This window comes from Morchella sextelata (assembly GCF_020137385.1).
Source record: "Morchella sextelata strain SCLS chromosome Unknown scls_4, whole genome shotgun sequence".
NCBI lineage: Eukaryota > Fungi > Ascomycota > Pezizomycetes > Pezizales > Morchellaceae > Morchella > Morchella sextelata.
In genome coordinates this window covers 353859-374572 of record NW_025408619.1, presented here as the reverse complement: position 1 = coordinate 374572, position 20714 = coordinate 353859, and the positions used below count along the sequence as shown (strand labels likewise).

Sequence of the window (20714 nt, the reverse complement as noted above, 5' to 3'; positions counted from 1 at the left end):
GTGCGCTAGTACATTGTGGTGGGCTGGTTGTGCTGAGACATTTGCAGGCACTCTTTGAGTTATCTAATAGTGAACTACTTTTCCATGCACACAATGTTTTCCCTGGAGAGCTTTTCTGATAGAATTGTATGTATTTGCAAGTGTATTGTATGTTTGTATGCTGCAGACACCGCAGCTGCCATTCCGGAGCTGGCGATTGTTGCACGTGAAATAGCCGGAATCAAAGCTTGGGGATGACGTGGAGCCGCACGTCGTTGCGGTTGCAGCTGCATGCGCCATCCGAGAAGCAACCGGCAGAGGGAAACAACCGATACCTCACACACCTCACTTCACCCACCTTGCTACATAGATAAACCACCACTCCCCCCCTTCCCCACTCACCTCCACCAGCACTCCCCACAGCGCACCCACAACACTCCCTGACCACCCCCCCCCCCCCCTCCCCCCCAAACACCGCCGCCGCCATGCCCGCAACCCTCCACGGCTCCTCCCGCACCCGCAAATGGCTCCTCTCCTCCCCGCCCATCGAGTACGTCATCTCCCTCACGCAAGAGCTGCTCATCAACGCGCTGCGCCAGGGCCCCGTCCCGCAGCACATCGCCTTCGTCATGGACGGCAACCGGCGCTTCGCGCGCAGCAGCCACATCGAGACCGTCGAGGGCCACCACATGGGCTTCGAAGCCCTCGCCAAGATCCTCGAGGTGTGCTACAAGAGCGGCGTCAAGGTCGTCACCATCTATGCGTTCAGCATCGAGAACTTCAAGCGCCCGCTGCACGAGGTCAACGCGCTCATGGAGATTGCGAAGATTAAGCTCGGCCAGCTGTGTCAGCATGGGGATCTGATGGATCGCTATGGCGCGAGTCTGAGGGTGCTGGGGCATCTGCCGTTGTTGAGGCCCGATGTGTTGGAGGTGATTGAGCAGGCGACGGAGATGACGAGGGGGAATAACAAGTGCGCTCTTCCCCCCCCCCCCCCCCTCCCCTGGGTAGTGAAGTTGGTTACAAGCTGCGGAAACACTAACAGAGATACGAAACAGGGCGATCCTGAACGTCTGCTTCCCCTACACCTCCCGCGACGAGATCACCACCGCAATCCGCACCATCGTCTCCCTCTCCACCACACCCTCGCACTCCACGCCCCCGCCCGGCTCCCCCACATCCGACACGTCCGCCTCCTCCACTTCATCCACCTCATCCGCCACGTCCACCTCCTCCACCACGTCCTCCAAGACGGCCACGCCGTCGTACATGGACATTGAGAGCATCACCGAGCAGACGCTCACGGACCACATGTTCACGGCCGACTGCCCGCCGCTCGACCTGCTCATCCGCACGTCGGGCGTGGAGCGCCTGAGTGATTTCATGCTCTGGCAGTGCCACAAGGATACGGAGATTGTGTTTTTGGAGTGCTTGTGGCCGGACTTTGATTTGTGGAAGTTTTTGCCGATCTTGGTGGATTGGGGGGTGAAGTGTCGGAGTAGGGGGAAGGCGGGGGGCGGGGCGGGGGGGCTGGATGTGGTGAAGGAGGCGTATTGATGTGGTGGTGGGAGAGGGGGGTGGAATTAATAGACCTTTTTTTTTTTTTGCTTGCTTGCTTGTGTTTTTTTCTCTTTTTTCTTTTTTCTTTTTTTGTTTTGTTCGGATTGTGCTGTGCTGTGTTGCGGTATTTTATTGCTGTAGTGTTTGTGGTGGTGTAGGAGTATACCAAGTTGTGTATCAGAAAAGATGTGTTTGTATGCGCTGGCGGTACAGTACTACGTGCGCATGCGCGTGCGTGTCAGTAATCAGGTGTGGTTGTGGGAAAGGCGTGCGAGTGATAGGTTGTGAATATACTCCATCAATCGACAATCACCAACCACCAACCACATAACCAAAACACAAAGCGGAAACTACAGCTAGCTACAACTACAACTACACCAAAAACACCCCCATCTGCCCCTCCCTCCCTGGCGATAGACCCCCCACCACCCCTCCATGCGGCAACACAGATAAAAGATATGCATATGTGGTAGGCACATCTCCTGGCAGCGCGCGTAATGGCAGTGATGGCTAGCTGCGCTTCAAGGTAGAGGTAGAACCGTAGGTTAGGAATAGGGAGAAGGTAATGAAGGATACACGCTCGATGCTCGAGAGGCTGTTGGGAGAGTTTAATGTAATTGCGGGACCTACCTACATACGTGTAGCCACTTGTTCCCCAGCTACGTAGTAGGCACTGATCTGACTCACGGCCGTGTCGTCGGGATATACGCATATATATGCGCATGCGAGCAGAATCCTGCGCGGTAAGTACATGTACATGTAGTGTCGGCGCCAGCCAGCCAGCCAGCCAGCATCACATCGTGAGGGGGGGAAGAGACGAAGAGGCAGAGGAAGGAAAATAGGGAAGCGGGGGGCTAGGATGGGGAGGATTGAGAGACAGCCCCCATATATATAGAGGGATAACGAGCAAGACACGGACGGAAAAGGGAAATTGTCAGGAAAAATTACGAGTTACGAGTTCTATTTTATTATTATTATATTTTGCTTTGTTTTATTTTTATTTTTATTTTTCCTTTGTATAAGTGAGAGGTGGGAGGAGGAGGCTAGAAGGGTAGTTCTGGGGGTAGTGTGATATTGTCATGGCTTAAGGGCTGCATACAATTAATGAATTAAACAAAAAAAAAAAAAAAAAAGAAAAAAAAAACAGAAAAAAAAACAGCATCACATCGTAGCAGCGAGTGAGAATCTATGACTAGCAGTGATAATGTCAACCCCACCGCGTCCCTACCAGCACGGGTGAAAAGCCAACCAGCTAGACCCAATTCTGTCTGTCCCTGAGTTCTCCCACTCTATTGCGCTGGGTGTTTGTTATTTGTAGCAAGTTGTTGCGGTTATAATCATTACTTGCTGTGGACGACTATTTCCCCAGTACATGTGTGACTGAGCTTTGACATCGAAGGGTTAGGGGTTCTGCTTCATCTTGGCACACTGCCAAGGTTAAGTATCACTTCCAGCGCAGCATCCACTATGGGCGGGTGGTCTAGTGGTTAGACTGCTCGTCGGGTTAGACACCGAGTGTTTACCCAGGACGCCAGGTCCTGGGTTCAAACCAGGGGTGGGGGTAGTAGCGCACACTGACCAATAAGTCGCTGCAGTACCTTTTGCAGAACGCTCTATTCTTTTTTATTTTATATTTTTTATTTATTTATAGTGAAATAAATTAGCAGACTATTTTGATTTTTGAGGAGGAGGGGGTTGAGTGGTGGGGATTGACCCCTTATTGCTGGCTTTGCCCGATGTCTTTGTACAGCGAAGGTAATAAGTGATGGAACGCCCTGAGACACAGTGATACCTGTTTTAGGTAAAACGCCACCAACATACGGTGTTTGCAGGTATAACTGTACCTCAGAGCGTTCCATCACTTATTACCTACCGCTATACTCTCGGCGTGAGGTCGAGTAGACTTTTGGAACATTAGTAGCGAACTGTGCCATTTGAATCATGTGTTATTGCAGAGCACGTATACCGAAAACTGTGTCATTTTGGCCTGGGTGCCCAATTAAATCTCTACCTGCACGCCTTTAAATATTACCTCCCGGCCACAGAAAATTGTGTGGGCGAGTTATGTGGGTCGATCTAGCGGTAAGGAACACCGGGTGTTTTGAATTCCCCATGATCGTCAATTCCGGGGTCGGGAGGTCCTGTGGAATATATATAATAAACCGGACCTGCTCCCCCCCGTAAAAAATGTATTCCTCGGCCAGAAGTACTTTTTGTTCTTTTTATTTACGGGAGTTCACGGGCGAGGCTTTTGTAGTTCTGCCGGCGGTGCCGGGTGCCTTACTTGTCTGACCGATATGACCGTACCGTACCTATCCCGCAGCAGCACGCCCGGCCCCCGACAACACAAGTAGAAGACTCCCAACCTATATCTTTCCGCACATCCCGGTGCGCAGATAACAATAACTACACACCGAGATTCCACATAGCACTGCTCGTCGTATCTTCCTCAGAACCCCGCTAACCTAGTGTAGCAGGTATGCGCTCCGAGTGAGCGCCCATGACGCAAGCCCTGCCTGTCTCGAACCCCTTGTAACCGCCTGCACTTTCGAGTGACCCACCATGACCATCACAACAACAACAACCCGTGCCAAATGAATCGAGCCCGGCCAAGTTCAGCCTTCCATGCGCTGGCACCAAAAAGCGGTCGTATCGTAAGTACTATGTATTTATTAGTGCCACTGTTGTTTGCTTTTTCTGGTACCACTTGTTCTGTGCTACGTGCACCCCTGGCCGATGTTAAGCGAATATACATATATAGCTTAACCTCGATAATAGGCACCACAGCTTCAGACATTAAGCCAGCTTCCAGAGCAATAGGATTGTCTCTCTTTTTCTTCATTTCTGTCCTTGTATGGCTCATTCACCGGGCTCAGCATTCCAATGACTGTATATCAGTCTTGGCTGCATGGGAGACCCGGTATTATAGGGCTGAGTCAATGAATTAAGAAAGCCTGTGGATATGGGGTATAAAATCCCACCACAGCACCTACAAATCTTAAATCAGCAAGCAATCCTGCAATTGCAATTCCGCAATTTTTTTCAAAATAACCAAACCCTGAAAATAAAGCCCAGACAAAAAAAACTAACACTACCACAATGTCGGCCACCACCGGTACCACCAGCACCGAGACCCCCTACCGCCAAATCCGCGCCTTCTACGACGCCGACACAATCACCGTCTACCAAGCCTACCAATCCAGCATCGCACTGCCCGCCGTCGCCTCGCAGAAGCTCTCCGCCTCGCCCGACTTCAGCCTCGACCGCATGACATGGATCAAGCCGAGCTGGACGTGGATGATGTACCGCAGCGGGTACTCGTACAAGAGCGAGCGGCAGGCGCACATCCTCGCGCTCAAGGTCAAGCGCGAGGGCTTTGAGAAGCTGCTGCAGAATGCGTCCGTGGCGTGGAAGGAGAGGAAGGAGATACGGGTCCAGTGGGACCCGGAGAGGACGGTGGCGTTGGAGAAGCTGCCGTATAGGAGTATTCAGGTGGGCGTAGGGAGGGGGATGGTGAAGGAGTGGGTGGAGGAGATGATTGTGGCGATTGAGGTATGTCTTTATTCCGTTTGTTGCTTTTCGATTTTGGGGTGTGTGTGTGCTAATGTTGTGGTAGGATGTGACGGAGAGGGCGAGAGAGATGAAGAAGTTGGTGGATGAGGGGAAGATTGAGGAGGCGGAGAAGTTTGTGCCGGAGGAGAAGGAGTATGTGCTGAGTGAGGAGCTGAGGGAGGAGTTATCGATGAATACAACGAAAGAGGATGCGGATCAGTGGAAGCTGGAGCGTGGGAAGGGGGATAGTCATTGAGGGATATGTGTAGACTTTCTGTAGTAGCAAATATTTTTGGAGGCTTTATTGTTCCAAATTTTTATCACATTATGATTACGGCCCTGGAGTTACCCCGTAGCCCCGAAGCTTTGAATGGCTTTTTATCGTTTTTTGAATGGCATAATTATTGCTGCATTTTTTCTCTCCGTCACTTTTTATGAACATAATCCGTCATTGTCTTGAAATATCATTTCCGCAGCTGGATCCAATTTCTGAGCATTGCGATCATTGACACCCGGCTACTGGCTCATTCCACCCAGAAGGAGCACGCGGCCGGGCCAACAATAGATTACTCTACATGCGACCGGCGCAACTATCTGCGGCGCGGCGTCTATCCTCCGCGTAATTGAGAGGACACTGTAGATAGTAACCAACTATTCCAAAAATAGAGGCAACCAGGGCAATACCGTTAATTCTCGAGAAATCCACTATCTCCGCTTCGTTAAATCTTAATTCCGGGTGAAAAAAGTGTGTATCTGCACGAATCCGTGAATTTTGATACGCCAACTCGCCTTGGTCCAGACTTACCACACACAAATACGGGGATAGTGGATTATTCGAGAATTAACGGTACCTAACCAGGTATCTAGGAATACCGCATCAGCAATTAATACGGTGCGGCGCGGCATGGCATCGCAACCAGGGCGCCCGCCCGCAACTGCACCGCACCGCGCCCGTCGTTTATCAAATGAAGACAACGATAACAATTTGCAACTCACCCGACAGTGACTGTGTAGAGGCCAATCTATATCCACCGGGTGGTTGGTCTGGTATGTAGTACGATAATATCGTCCCATGACGTGCGGTACTTGCATCATATCATCCACCCACTGCACCATCCAGCTAGAACCATCCATCGAGCCAGACGAACAGATCAGATTGTTGGCCTCCAGCACGTTTTGTCCCCACGGCAGCCACCGGGAGATCCACGCATGACCACAATATTGCGCGCAAAATGACCCGAAGCCCCCCACCTCTGTCCGTCGGGTTCCTCTCGGGCCGATATCCAAAGAAGCCTTCACCCATGCCATGCCCCGGCCTGCATGCACGCCAAAAAGCGCCTCTTCTCTACACTGCGTGACCATCCGCCGGCTTCCAGACGGCGCTGATATATAGCTAGGCCCTCACAACCGCATGCGCGAGCAGCTTCTCGGCCGCCGGATTCCTTTCGGCCCGGTACTTAACTGGTCCAGCTGGCCATGGATCCGGCGGACCATATTTTGCTATATACTATCTACCCCCCCCCCTCATCATCATCGTCCTCCGGCTTCTCCCATAAGAGGAGGGAGAAGGAACGAGGGGTAACTACATGTACCTTTGTGTGTGTGTATGTGTATGTGTCTAGATAGAATCCCAAGCACGTGCCATCACTCGCCCCACAGCCTCGGATTCCGCCCGCCGAAGCAACTTCTACAAACCTGTGAGAAAGAAAGAAAGAGAGAGAAAAATTCCTCACGCGAGCTCTATCCCTTTTCGGATCATACCCGGGTTGGAACGAGCTAGCTAGCCAGCTAACCAGCGGTCATGAGTCATGAACTGCCAAATACCCCCATGGGCTATGGCCATGAAGGGGAAAAAAATCCCAGGAAGATATCCACCCGTGAGAAATTTTTTTTTTCTCGCTCCAATTTTTTTCTCTCGAGCCTTCACATTCTTCTTCCTGGGCTCTCTCATTCCAATGTCGAAAAATGCTCGTTAGTCTTTGCCCTGTCATGAGTGTGCGGCCGGCGCGAGTAGCCAGCTAACTAGCCAGGCGGCCGTATCAAACATCTGAACAAACAAAATTCCCCTCTCCCTCGGCTTCCCCGGCTACAGCTCATGACGCTCTTCCAAGAAGCGAGCGTGTCGGCGAGTGATAATTTTTTTTCCCTCTCGCCAACCTCGGCGATGGGGATCATCAGGCCAGCCAGAGCTACTGAATGAGCTAATGAATCATGCCGACCCAGCTAGGCGGGAACACCCGCAGCCTTGCTAGCTAGAGTAGAGTAGAGCCCGGGATTTATAACGTAGGGCGGGCGAGCCCTAGCTACTAGGCTGGCCTTAGCAGCAATTGGAGGACGCGGAGGAGTAGAAAAGCCTCGGTATATAATAATTATATGATGTGGGTGCGCCGTGCTAGTTACACATACATGTCTACTAGATTCCAGCGGCGGGTGGCATGATGAGTAAGGAATCGAGTGTGATATAATTGAGCTAGGTAAGGCTAGGAGAAGTTTAGGACGCTGAATCATGATCTCCTCTCCACCTTCACCCCCACGGATCGGATGAGGAAACACCATGACTATGCAGATTTTCTTTTTGCCAGGCTGGGAGGTTGTCCCGGGCCCCGAAAGAACGAACGAATGATTACTTAACCGCCCTCTCTGGATCTACCAGTGGGCCGATTTGTCTGCAAGTGACAACTGGTACCGGGAAGGCTTAGCTAGCTGGCTCTGTAGCGGGGATTGTTGATTATTTAGTTGGATCCTGTCATACCCATGTGGCCATCGGATTTATATCATAGCTAGATCTATAGAGCTAGACGCGGGTGTCTGATTTTCTGGTCGCGGAGGAAGAGAGGGAAAAAACGATGTGACATATGCAGCCTGGAAATTGCTAGGTTGCTGGCTGGATGGGCCAAAAGATATGATACCATGGGTTATATGTAGGTATCTAGAATACTGGAGATATCAAACCCTATTCGATAAGGCTCTCCGGGGGTGCGTGAGATCTTCCTGAGTGAGGCTCGCATTCTTCCTACTTATCAGGAATGTCATTCATATCCAGCTCTGAGGCTGGCCGACAGACCAAACAATCCTAACAAAACAGCTAGGTAGTAGCAGCTATGTAGCATGAGCTCGAGTACAAGATCAATCACTTTCTGGCTTACAGTAAGAGTCAAGTAAATCGAACCTCGTAGAGAAGAATACGTGGCGCGCCCTCACAATCCAGATCTCAGTAGTACTGTGGAGTAAGAAAGGAACGGCCATTTCGACACTAAACGGCAATCATGGAATGCTGCTTGGCTGGCGGCCTGGCCATGGACCGGAGTGGTTTTATATTCTTGGCGTTTCCCTGGCAGGGTCCAAACTCAAGCTTTTTTTCCCTCCTCCTGCTTCCCTTCCCTTCCGGTACAAGTTTTTCCGACAGCCGTGACACCGAGAAAAAAACGTTTTTTGCCCTTCCTGTAAAACGTTGCCTGTATGGAACGTTATCCCATCGACGTCGCACGTGAGATTTTTTGTGGTGTCTGTCCGGGCCGGGATGTGTGGTGTTCCGGAATCCGAGAAGCGATCATTCTTTCACCCCCCCAACCCCCCCCCCCCCCCCCCTTCCTTTCCATCTCGCCGTTGGACGGGTTAAGGGACGAGTGATGTGAGGTGCGTCCATGTGGGTGCCAATATGCCAATATGCAGGTGACAGTGTTGTGCATAGACTCTGCTGCTGGGTCTGTGGATCATTTTGTGGATACCCTCTTTTGAAGATTTTGATTCAATGAGGAGGAGAGAAGATGAAGAGGAAAGCAAAGTTTAATTGAGTCGGCGTAAAAGCCTGCAGACGTCAGGCTTGATTGTGGCTCCCTTTTTCTTTTTCTTTCTGTTTTCTTTTTAACATCTCGATGGATGGCATCGGTGCTCCGTTTCAACAACAACCAACCCCTCACCAGACCCCGAACGTTCCTCGGGATTGTAACCAGTGGTTATCGGTATCTAGAAAAGAGAATTATAATCAATATTGGCACGTTATGTGTGTGGAGTACAGAGCTTATTTGGACTTACAGGATGGATGTGGTCGGGACGCCCACATGAGTGAGTGCTCAGAGCATTGGCCCCCAATTTTGATTGCCCGGTTACTGGCTGCTATAACGCGGGTTGTTTACTGAGGCGTGAGGATATGTTTATTGGTGAGGACTACAGAGATGGCTGGGGTCGATAGGGTAAGAGAGTGAGAGTGTGTGAGGGAGGGGTCAAGGGTGGTTGGTAGGCGAGCTGCATATTGGCTATGAGTATTGGACACAGCAGCTGCACACCCTCTTGAACTGGTGGGACAGGCAGATTGGAGGGAGTGGGTACATGTAGGTACATGTAGGTGGTCATTATGAGCAACAGCTATGTACTCTGTTCATTAATTTAGTGATGGAATACCCTGTTTTTGGAATTGGGGGTTTTTTGGCATGGAGGAGTTCGTCATGGACGTACGACGTTCCTCTCTTTGCCCTTTGCCCATGAGTGTGCTCTCTGGGTAGGTACTCTACGAATCTGCTCTATTTGCCAGTCTGCATGCCACGGCCATGGGTGTACGTAGGTAACCCGCGCAATCGATAGGTGGATCTACAAGTAGTTGCACTGCTATCGTTTCTGGAAGAATAATAGAAAAGGGTAGCAACCTCTAGCGGGACGGAATGGCCAGCGCTCATTGGTGGGTTTCTCGACTAATTGCAGTCGTAAGCCCGTGCGAGTATGGGCACGTAACGTGGGAAAAAGGCGAGTCTTGGTATGTATGTGTAAAGTAGGAACAAGATAGGGTAGATTACTGGCATCTTTCACCTATTTCGTAATTCACACCGAGGGAGAGAAACAATTGCGGGATCCAGGTGAACGATTTCAGAAATGTCGGCAGATCTAACAACAGCAATAATCAGATGTAGGTAGAGCCCCGCACAAATCCGGCCTCTGAGAAGGACGATGTCCCCATCCACCCCGGTTGGAAATTCTTCTGGATCACAGGGCACTTGGTTGGGTTTCGTCTCATGTTCAGCAAGATTACGCTTAAAAAGCACACATCTCTGGAACTACAGATCTGGCCAATGGGAGAAAAGTTCGCTTAATGCACAGCCAGCTGCGGCTCTCCAAAGGGAAATAGTGGCTGGGATTAAGAATAGTCCCAATAGTCCCGATGAGTGGTTCAGGATGCACTAGGTGATCGGGGATATTTTTTCCCTTTTTTTTTTTTTTTACTGGGGACTCGGAGTCGGAGGAATAAAAGCTGCGAGATCCCACAAAGAAGGCCTTAAGGAATTCCAAAAGCAGGATCCGGAAGTGACTAACCTCATATCAAAGTGAGTGATCTTGGTCAATAAGCTTTCGGCCAATAAGACTGGATTTGTAGGGCTTTTTTTCTTTCTTTCTTTCATTCCCATGGTTTATCATCGTCTTGGGAGAGTGGTGGTTAAAAAAATGATGGAACCAGGTCGAGAGGAGGAGAGGATGCAGAGGCCTTGAGACGTGGTCCGGCTACGGCGACCAGAAGAAGCGCCTTAGATGGCCAGCGAGAGGGAGGGAGGGAGTGTGTAGGATGGGGGCGTAGTAGAGGAGAGGTACCTACCGTAGTGTATGTACCTGTACCTACAGTTCCGTACATACATGTAGATAGAGGATTTGGGTGGTGAGAGAGTTCGAGAGAGAGAGGCTCTTTGTCTTTGTCTTTTCTCTGCGCATTGTCCTTGCCTGGCTCTGTCTCTGAGTTTAATTCCACCAGTACCAACCCACATGGTCGGTCCTACGCAACATGCTACTCATCAATCAGCTCGTGTTCGTTCCCACCACCATGACCAAAACATGCAATTAAGCGATCAGTACTACTAAGGATGTATATTTGGAGATAGACTTCTGACACTGCACATCACGGGAATCTAGAAACTGTCAATAAATTATCCAGAACGCTCCTTCTTCCCCTTCCCTTCATACGGGTATCCGGAGCCCCGGGGCACCGAGAGACGTCGGTGTGTGGGTACGTTGAGTTTCCGTGTCTAAAGCTTTGGGTTTGGGTTGGTTGTATTAGCGGCCTGCACACACTTCCTGGCGCCGCCCTGCAAAGAAACCTTCCCTCCCCCCTCCCCTCCACCTTGCTTTGAGCAACCTTGCCTTGTATGCACAGGAACGCCCACTCATCAGACATTACCACTACCTGCCGGTGCCTGCTGAAGCTATGGGTTATATCATCATGGCTTTCCTCCCTCCAGCCCTATCTAATCCTTCCACCCCCCCTTCCTTCACATCCTTCCCTTAAGTCCCTTTTCACCTTCGCTCGTTTTTCGCTCATATACTAAAAGGTTCCCCCTGTCACTGGTTGCTGCTACTACTACTACTATTATTGCTGCTGCAACTACATCCTGCTGCTACTTATATCTACTACCAGCCTCCCTAAGTTCTTGATCGATAGATATATCAATTCAAATACATCTACAAACCACAGTACCTGATTTTCGATATCCAGGTACTATTCACTGCGTGTCTCGGAACTTCACTGCCATCTCCAGTTAGCAGCAGGACAACACCCCCCGACACCTGAACCAATTTCTCACAACCAATTCCACACTACTACCAGGCAGGTACTTATCCACCTGCAAGAAGCATTGCTCAACTTGGCTCCAGTGCACTTCTTCCAGCTACCAGGGTTCATGCCCCAGGCACCATGTCCTTCCTAACACTCTTCACAGCCAACGCCGCCGCGGCCCACGGCCACGAATTCTCTGGCCCAACATCACCCAGCGGGCTGGCCTCGTGTGCCCTCCAGATGCTCAATCCCAACGCGCAGCAGTCCCCCAGGACCTCTATCACCACTGCCCCAGTGCCGGCCCCCGTCGCTGCCTCCTCGCCCATCTTTGAGGAGATCCCAACGCCTCCCCCACCACCACCAAAGAAGCTCCCAAGGTCGAAATCATCATATCATCTTGCACAGCCCCCGCCGGGCTCACATCACACATTTAAACCGTCGAGGTCACTTGTGGTACAGCTGCAGAAGCTCTCGAATACCACACGGCCGCTACCAACGCTAGATGTGTTGCCAGCGTCAGTGTTTGCTCCAAGGTTAAAAAGGAAGCTTGGGAAGTTCTTTGGGAATGGCGTCGGGATGCAGGATTTGGTATTTTTGTCGAGCGAGGATTTTGGACATGATGAGGACGAGGATGATGACGAGGATAGCTTGAATGCTAGGCAAGTGGTTGCATCAGTGTCTTCAGGATATAGAAAGATGGATGGCGAGGATGGCAAGGGTTCAAGGATCACAGTTATTCAACTGAGCAGTGGCCCGCAATGGGAGGTTTCGACAACGGCTGCTGGGGGATACGAGTTTGTGGCTCATGACGAGGATGGGGGTATATTGATGGCGCGGTGGAACCCAAAGTCTGCGAACCCACGCAGGCGGTCATACCAGACCACCAAGAGCGAGACTGGAGAGGAGGAGAAGAGGTTCCAGTTCTCCCTCGTCAACCCAAACTCCAGGAAGCACCCCATCCTCGGGAGCCTGACGAAGCAGACAATCGAGATCAACGACACCTACCCACTGCCATCAATATCATCCCCACTAGGATCCCCTCTTGCATCCCCCGCAACAACACCACCTCATTCGCGGCCAGGTACCCCAACAACATCCAGTCCCCTAGGCGTTGCATTCCAGATATCCGACGAGCGGATTATGGTCAAAACCAGCGAGCACATGCGCTCCCTCATGCTCGTCTCCGGCATCTGGATCGCCCTCCGCGAGGGCCTCGTCGCAAGCAGCATGCGCCTCGACGACCCCTCTCAACCCCACTACCCCCTCACCCCCTCCTCCTCCCTCTTCCCCGGCGGCCGTCTCTCCCCCGCCTACAACCGCCCCTCCATCGCCTCGCGCTCCGTCTCCGACCCCGCCGGCGGCAAGGGCGCCCACGACGAGCACACACTCCGGAGGCCCCGTCGAACGGGGACGCTGCTGGCACACGACGTCACGACGAACCACCACAGACATAGCGCGCCGCCCCCGGGGGAGGCCGGATCATTGACCCCGCCGAGACGCGCAAACTCGTTGGGCGGTGCCCAGCCGAGAGATAGGGCGCACTCGACAGGTGTGCTGAGGAACTTTGGGAGGGCGTCGCCGGTCATGGAGAGGTCGAGGGCGGGGACGCCGGAGGCGCCGATCAGGGTGCCGGTGCCGCCGACAACGCCGCCGACGGTGGGGTGTATCCACAGGAGCTTTAAGGGGCATAGGCATACGAACTCTGTGTCGCTACCCAATTCGCCGGCGAAGCATAGGGAGAAGCAGAAGCAGGCCGCGTCGACGACCCCGTCTGAGGAAACTAGGAAATCGGAGAGGGAAAAAAGGAAATGGGGGAGGAGGATTAGTGGATTATTTGATACGTTGAGGAGGTCGGGATCAACGTCGTAGTTGGAAAAAAGTGGATTTTTTTTTTCCCCTCAGGCAGGCTGGATTATACTCTCTCCCTCTCTCTGGTTTGTACCATTATTGCTGCTGGTTTATTTGGCTGTTTTTTCTTTCTCGCTTTTTTTTATATACTTTCTGCACAGGGGCAATTCACGGGCATTTTTTTAGGACTTCTCTTTCTTTCTTGCTTTCCTTATCGGTATCATATTACAAAAAAGCTGGGCGGGTTGCGTTGTTATCGGTTCTATTTCATACCTTCTCCGCTTTTTTTCTTTCTCTCGAGCATATATCTTATCTCTCCTCTCTCTCACTCACTCACACTCGGACATTCCTTCCTGGAAATCTTTCGTATGTAAGGGTGGCTCTCTATTTCGCAGTTTCTTTGATACCCTGGGGTATGCAGGCTAGCTAGCTAGATACTAGGTAGTGCCGTTGGTGCACTTTTTCTCTCTCTCACTCTCTCTCTTCTATTTTTGTCATGTACCTATATCTGTGATGTGAGGCTGGACTAAGCCGTGGACTGGGGCGTATATAATACCCCACATTTAGCCATTGGGGCTGGATCGGAGATACTTTCTTTCTTGCATGTTGGCGGTTGTGGGCTTTCCTTTCTCTCTTTCTTTCGTGTGGTGCGGTGGCTAAACCTTAATTGGCCGCGACCTATCGACTTGCTCTACTGCTACGTCGTTTTCAGCTGGGTCTTGGCTTGGTGGGTGGGCGAATCATTGGCGATCATAACTCGTAGCGGCGCTCTTGTGATGTGAAGGTGTGTGGCTGGTTGTAGTCTGGTGATATCGTGTGTTTTCTTTCTTGGTTTGTGGGGTGGGTGGGAGGGGGGCGTTGTATAGATTAGAGGTGTTATAGAAGTGTAGATAGATGATGGCATTGATGCCGGAATTGAGGATCGACTCTAGTTGCTGGTATACTTGTGAGTTTGAGGAGTGGGAGATACGGTGTGTGTCTGGTAATGTGGAGGGAGAGAGAAAGTTGGTTTGTCTAGCTGGAGCTACATAGCTGAAAGATGAGTGAGATGCGGTTACTCTAGTTTAGCAGTAGGGCTTATTCCTGGTTGCAACTCAATTCTATTTTCCAATTGTATCCGAAACGCTGTACTCCACAGATGCCTGTACAGCTTTAACCGTAAACAAGCGATACCGTCATACCTTGTGGATTTTCCAAAAGTTCTGTACGACGTGCACTTCTCCCCCCGTCCCCCCAAGTAGCACAGCTGTACCACCTCTGCAAAGTGCTGTTATGTACCTCGAACCTCCCCTCTCGTGCCCCCCCCGAGTGCTCTCCCATGATCCCTCCCCCAAGCCCCGACCAAGCCTTAGTAACCAGCTGCCCACCGACCTCGCCCAGCTAACCCAACAGCCCCCCGCCAAGCCGGGGTGTTACGTTGCCGTACCGTGGGCTGCTCTCCGGAACCCCGACTGGTCGTAGGCCCCCGGGAACGCCGCGTGGTCCGTAATGTTTAGAGTGTAGCAGAGAACGGGCGGAGCTGAAAGTGAAAGTGAAAGGAAAGAGGAAAAAGAGCCGTGCTGGAATATACGGATATCTCGGGAATAGAGAGAGAGAGAGCTTCTTTCTCCCTTTCTTTCTTTCTCTCTTTCTTTCTTCGTCTGCTTCGTCTTCTGTCTTTTTCATCACCATCTATCTATCTACGCTGGATCGATCTGTCTGCTCCATCGTCATCGTTCATCATCATCCCTTCGACACTCACTCTCTCACTCACTCACTCACTCACTCGCTCCTCGGGCTGCTCCCTTTTATTATTTATTATACGCAAGGCAAGGAGCACACGATCAACATCCGGAATACGAACACCCACCACACACGTTGCAGCAGCAGCACACACACACACACAGCACACACACACAACAGCACACCTGCATCACATCCCATCCATCCTGCCAGCCATCCCACAGCTCCCATTTGAGCCGCTATCTGTCTACACACGCACCCTCCCTATCCCGATACGTGCTCTGCACAGCTCATCAATCACGACCACCACCACCACCCTCCTCTTATAACTCCAGAACAGCACAACAGCAGCAGCACAGCACATCTTGCCCCCCCCCCCCCCCCGGTCCAGTTAACAACGCACCTACCCTCCCTCCACACACCCATTGATAAATAGGGGATCCGTCTCCCCACGCCCCCCCGAAAACACTCCCTGAGATGTCCAACCACCACCCGCACTACCGCCCACCCTCCCCCACATACTCGACGGCCTCATCCTCCGACCTAGACCTCGACCTCGCCGAGCTCCACGACGGCGCCGCAAGCCGCTCAATCCTCTCGTCTGAGCGCGAGCGCGAGCGGGATCGGGAGCGTGACACAAACACACGGGAGAGCGGCGACAGCGCGCGCATTGCACTGCGGAGTCTAAGGATGGGACTGGGGCGACGGGGCGTGCGGCGGGAGGAGCTGGACGAAGACGAGGAGGCGCTGCTGGGCGGAGAGCACGATGACGAGGACGGAAATAATAGTGGGAGGGAGAGGGATCGGGAATCGTTGCATGGCGGCAGCGGCGGCGGGGGGAAGAGGAAGCTGCTTAGGAGGTTGAGTAGTCGGTTGAGCCTGCGGCCGGGGAGAATTGGAGGGTCGGGAGCGGCGGGGGCGGCGGGGGCGGCGGCGGGGGATGATGCGGAGCCGGAGGTGGATCTGGCGTTTAAGCCGAGTAAGGAGACGAGGGTGGTGGGGTTGGGGTCGTCGGGGGTGGCGGGGGTGGGAGGCCTGAAGGCGCTCAGTAAGCGGAAAGGAAAAGAGGCGGTGTATCCGCCGAATATCATCTCGAACCATAAGTTCACACCCATCACGTTCCTCCCGCTTACACTGTACCATGAGTTTAGCTTCTTTTTCAACCTCTACTTCTTACTGGTGGCACTTAGTCAGTGCATTCCTGCGCTACGGATAGGCTACCTCAGCAGTTATATCGTCCCGCTGGTGTTTGTGCTCGCAATCACGCTAGGGAAGGAGGCACACGATGACATTGCACGCCGGCGGCGGGACAAGGAGGCCAACAGCGAGCTCTACGAAGTCCTTTCATTCGCCCCCGGAACGAAGCGGAAGAACGTGGGCCACCTAGACGACACCCTCACGCTCATGAGGAAATCACGGGACCTCAAGGTTGGCGACATACTGATCCTGAAGAAAGACCAGCGGGTACCCGCAGACGTGGTGATCCTCAAGACGATATCCAACGAAGCAAACAGCACAGACGAGGAGGCGGCCTCGGGAGAGGCATTCATCCGTACCGACCAGCTGGACGGAGAGACGGACTGGAAGCTGAGGCTTGCGCCGGCGCCGACACAGGCGTTGAGGGCCGGGTGGCTGGCGGGGGTCACGGTCACCGCGAGTGCGCCGAGTAAAGAGGTGAATAACTTTGTGGGGTCCCTGGCGTACGAGCCACATTCGATACCGGAGGATGAGAATGCAGAGTCGTCGCTTGCGAGCCCGAGTACGCCGCAGGCGGGATTCAAGGTCGGGTTGTCGATTGATAATACGGCGTGGGCAAATACGGTACTGGCATCTAATTCGACGACTCTGGCGGCAATTATCTATACGGGTCCTGAAACCCGTGCTGCTCTGTCTACCTCTCGGAGTCGTAGTAAGACTGGTCTGCTCGAGAAGGAGATCAATAATCTGACCAAGATTCTCTGCGCAATCACCTTTTCCCTCTCCATCGCGCTCGTCGTCCTGCAAGCTGCCGAAGGCCACCCAGCGGAAGAAGAAGACGGCGGCGATAAGCCAATCCCATGGTATCTCCAGATCCTCCGCTTCTTGGTCCTTTTCTCCACCATCATCCCGATTTCCCTGCGTGTAAATCTCGACATGGGTAAGTCCGCATACGCCTGGTTCATTGAGCACGACCAAAACATCGCCGGCTGCGTCGTCCGCACATCCACCATCCCCGAGGAGCTCGGAAGAGTCGAGTACCTGCTAAGTGACAAGACGGGCACGCTCACGCAGAACGACATGGAGCTCAAGAAGATCCACGTTGGCACAGTATCATACGCGGGCGAGGCAATGGAGGAGGTGGCCGACTACATCAAGCAAGGGTTCCTCCCCGGCGAAGCCGGTGCGGGAAGTGGCACACAGAACGCCGTTGCGGTGCCGAGCTCGGGGGGCGGGAATACGACGAGGACACGCAGGGAGATTGGGACGAGGGTGAGGGATGTGGTGCTGGCGCTTGCGCTGTGCCATAATGTTACGCCGACGACGGCGACGGAGGAGGGCGCGACTGAGGCGACGACGACGTATCAGGCCTCTTCACCCGATGAGATTGCGATCGTCCGCTGGACTGAGTCTGTTGGGCTGCGTCTTGTTCACCGCGACCGTAATGGAATGCGGCTGGTCTCTGTCTCGACCGGTGAAGTCGTTGTCCGTGTCAAGATCTTGGAGGTCTTCCCGTTCACGAGTGAGGGGAAGCGTATGGGTATTGTTGTGCAGTTCATTGTCAACAGCCACACCACCGACCTTCTCAGCGGACCGGACGAGCCAAGTGGTGATATCTGGTTCTATCAGAAGGGTGCAGATACGACAATGTCGCCCATCGTGCAGTCGAATGACTGGCTGGATGAGGAGTGCTCCAACATGGCACGCGAGGGGCTGCGGACGCTCGTTGTGGGGCGGAAGAAGCTCTCGCACTCGAAGTATGCCGAGTTCTCAGCCGCGTACAAGGCCGCTAGCTTGCAGCTGCATAGCAGGGATACGCAGATGGCGAGGGTGGTCGAGGAGTACCTGGAGCGGGATCTGGAGCTGCTGGGTGTTACGGGCGTGGAGGATAAGCTGCAGAAGGATGTGAAGAGCTCGTTGGAGCTGCTGAGGAATGCGGGTATCAAGATATGGATGTTGACGGGAGATAAGGTGGAGACGGCGCGGTGTGTGGCGGTTAGTGCGAAGCTGGTGGCGAGGGGACAGTATGTCCATACAATTGCGAAACGTAAGTTTTTTCATTCTCGGAAGTGGCGGCGAGTGCTGACCTATGATGCAATAGTAAAACGGAAGGATCTTGCCTACGATGCGCTGGAGTTTCTTCGGAACAAGACTGACTCCTGCCTGCTAATTGACGGAGAGTCATTGGCGCTATTCCTATCCGTATACCAGACCGAATTCATCACCCTCGCCGTTCAACTCCCCGCCGTCATCGCCTGCCGCTGCACCCCCACGCAGAAAGCCGACATCGCCCGCCTCATCCGTACACACACGCAAAAACGCATCTGCTGCATCGGCGACGGCGGCAACGACGTCTCCATGATCCAAGCCGCCGACGTCGGCGTCGGCATCGTCGGCAAAGAGGGCCGCCAGGCCTCCCTCGCGGCCGACTTCTCCGTCGAGCAGTTCTGCCACCTGACAAAACTCCTTGTGTGGCACGGGCGCAACTCGTACAAGCGCTCGGCAAAGCTCGCGCAGTTCGTCATGCACCGCGGCCTCATCATCAGTGTCTGCCAGACCATATTCAGCATCGCGAGCCGCTTCGAGCCCATCGCGCTGTACCAGGGCTGGCTGCTTGTCGGGTATGCGAGTGTGTATACGATGGCGCCCGTGTTCTCGCTGGTGCTCGATCGGGACGTGGATGAGCGCCTCGCGGAGCTGTATCCGGAGCTGTATAAGGAGCTGACGGAGGGGCGCAGTCTGAGCTACCGTAGCTTTGGCGTGTGGGTGCTGGTGAGCATCTATCAGGGTAGTATCATACAGGGCCTGTCACAGATCTTGGTCGGCCTCGGCGAGGAGAACTTTAAGCGTATGGTGTCGGTCTCTTTCACGGTCCTTATCCTTAACGAGCTGATTATGGTTGCGCTCGAGATAACGACCTGGTAAGCTCCCCTCTCTTCCCTCCCCTCCCTCCCCTAGGTGAATGCTAACGGTGCATAAATAGGCACGCATACATGATCTTCGCCGAGGTCGGCACGGCCGTCCTCTTCTTCGCCAGCATGCCGCTGTTGAGCGAGTATTTCGACCTCAGCTACATCATAACAATAGGGTTCGTGTGGAGGGTTGCGGTCATCAGTGCGATTAGTCTGATACCGCCGTGGATTGCAAAGGCGGTTAGGAGGAAGTTGAAGCCACCGAGTTATGCGAAGGTGCAGGGTATTTAGATTTTTTTCTTTCTTTCTTTTTTTTATCTTTTGCTTTTGCGTTTTTGAGGATGATGTGTGGTGCATGTTTGGCGTTTTTCGTTTTTTTTTTGTGTGCTTTATATTCGTGATCATGATATGTGGTTGGTGTGCTGTGCTGTGTGCTGCTCGGGATATAAAAGTTGGATGGATGTACTAGTACTTACAGGGTAGGTTAGCTGTATTAGCTAGCGGTCAAGGTAAAGGGGTAGCTAGAATAAGATGTGTGTGGGGTGTAATGTCGGCCGATAGATGAACAAAATATAATGCGTAAGAATCTCACGGTGTGGTTGGCGTGTAGTGGGTGAGTGGGATAGATGATTGGTTGGTATAAGTCATAAATTATCACTCGGTGAATCGGGGCGTTAGTCAGCCAGCAGTGTAGTCCTGGATAAACTCATCACGAAAATCGGGTAGGGCCGGAATAGACAGACAGATGTAGGGGGGCGTTTTTCCCTCTACTTCTACTCCTCGCGATCGTCACTACTTCTACTGCTCGGGAGATCAAACCGAAAAAGTGCGCCGGCAAGAATCTGCCCTGGAGATCTACAGCACGTAGTAACGTGCTGAGCACGAAGAACGGCGCTGAGCACGAACATGAAGCCGTGTAACGGACCAACATGTCACAGTTATGATGGCAGTGAGGCTATGCTAGCTGTAGTACATGCTAGTATAAGCAGCTGTGGTGAGGTCATGGCTGGTCACTCGTGGGTGGAACAGAGCTAGTGGTGCGCATCGACTTGCGGCGATCGACCGGGATAACGTTGTTCGTAGTGTTTTTTTTTTTTTTTTTCGCGTGTTTTTTGTGTAAGGCGGTTAGACAGGTAGGTACATGTATGTAGTTGAGGCTCTTAATTCTTGATGGCAGTGACATATGCATGGAGGGGGGAATGACGGAGGGGGAGGGTAGGGTAAGCTTGGGGGGGGGGGGGTAGGGGCCCGGTGGGTGGGTTGGCAATTTTTTCAACAGTTAGTCAGTTAGGCGTTCCCCGTTAGCGAGTACGGACGGTACTGTACGGTATGGTTAGTAGGTACATGTCATGTAGTATCGGGTCCGTAGGGCAGTCAGTCAGTCAGTCACTAAGCCTCCGTTTCACCCTCCC

The 20714-nt window shown here is 52.8% G+C and overlaps 4 protein-coding genes across 4 annotated transcripts; all 4 read left to right on the top strand.

Annotated features, from left to right (window-relative positions):
- Window positions 1-464: 464 nt before the first annotated feature.
- Window positions 465-1536, top strand: H6S33_010016 (uncharacterized protein; the record flags this gene model as incomplete). Its single annotated transcript, XM_044841933.1, has 3 exons — window positions 465-952; window positions 1038-1104; window positions 1231-1536. The coding sequence occupies 3 exons, from the start codon at window positions 465-467 to the stop codon at window positions 1534-1536; spliced, it is 861 nt and encodes a 286-aa protein (XP_044697159.1).
- Window positions 1537-4638: 3102 nt separating this feature from the next.
- On the top strand, window positions 4639-5347 carry H6S33_010015 (uncharacterized protein; the record flags this gene model as incomplete). Its single annotated transcript, XM_044841932.1, has 2 exons — window positions 4639-5091; window positions 5156-5347. 2 exons carry the CDS (start codon window positions 4639-4641, stop codon window positions 5345-5347), a joined length of 645 nt encoding a protein of 214 aa, XP_044697158.1.
- A 6414-nt stretch (window positions 5348-11761) lies between these two features.
- On the top strand, window positions 11762-13492 carry H6S33_010014 (uncharacterized protein; the record flags this gene model as incomplete). Its single annotated transcript, XM_044841931.1, has 1 exon — window positions 11762-13492. One exon carries the CDS (start codon window positions 11762-11764, stop codon window positions 13490-13492), a length of 1731 nt encoding a protein of 576 aa, XP_044697157.1.
- A 2178-nt stretch (window positions 13493-15670) lies between these two features.
- H6S33_010013 (uncharacterized protein) lies at window positions 15671-19593 on the top strand (the record flags this gene model as incomplete). The annotated part of the gene is made up of 3 exons (XM_044841930.1): window positions 15671-18437; window positions 18492-19311; window positions 19374-19593. 3 exons carry the CDS (start codon window positions 15671-15673, stop codon window positions 19591-19593), a joined length of 3807 nt encoding a protein of 1268 aa, XP_044697156.1.
- Window positions 19594-20714: the final 1121 nt, after the last annotated feature.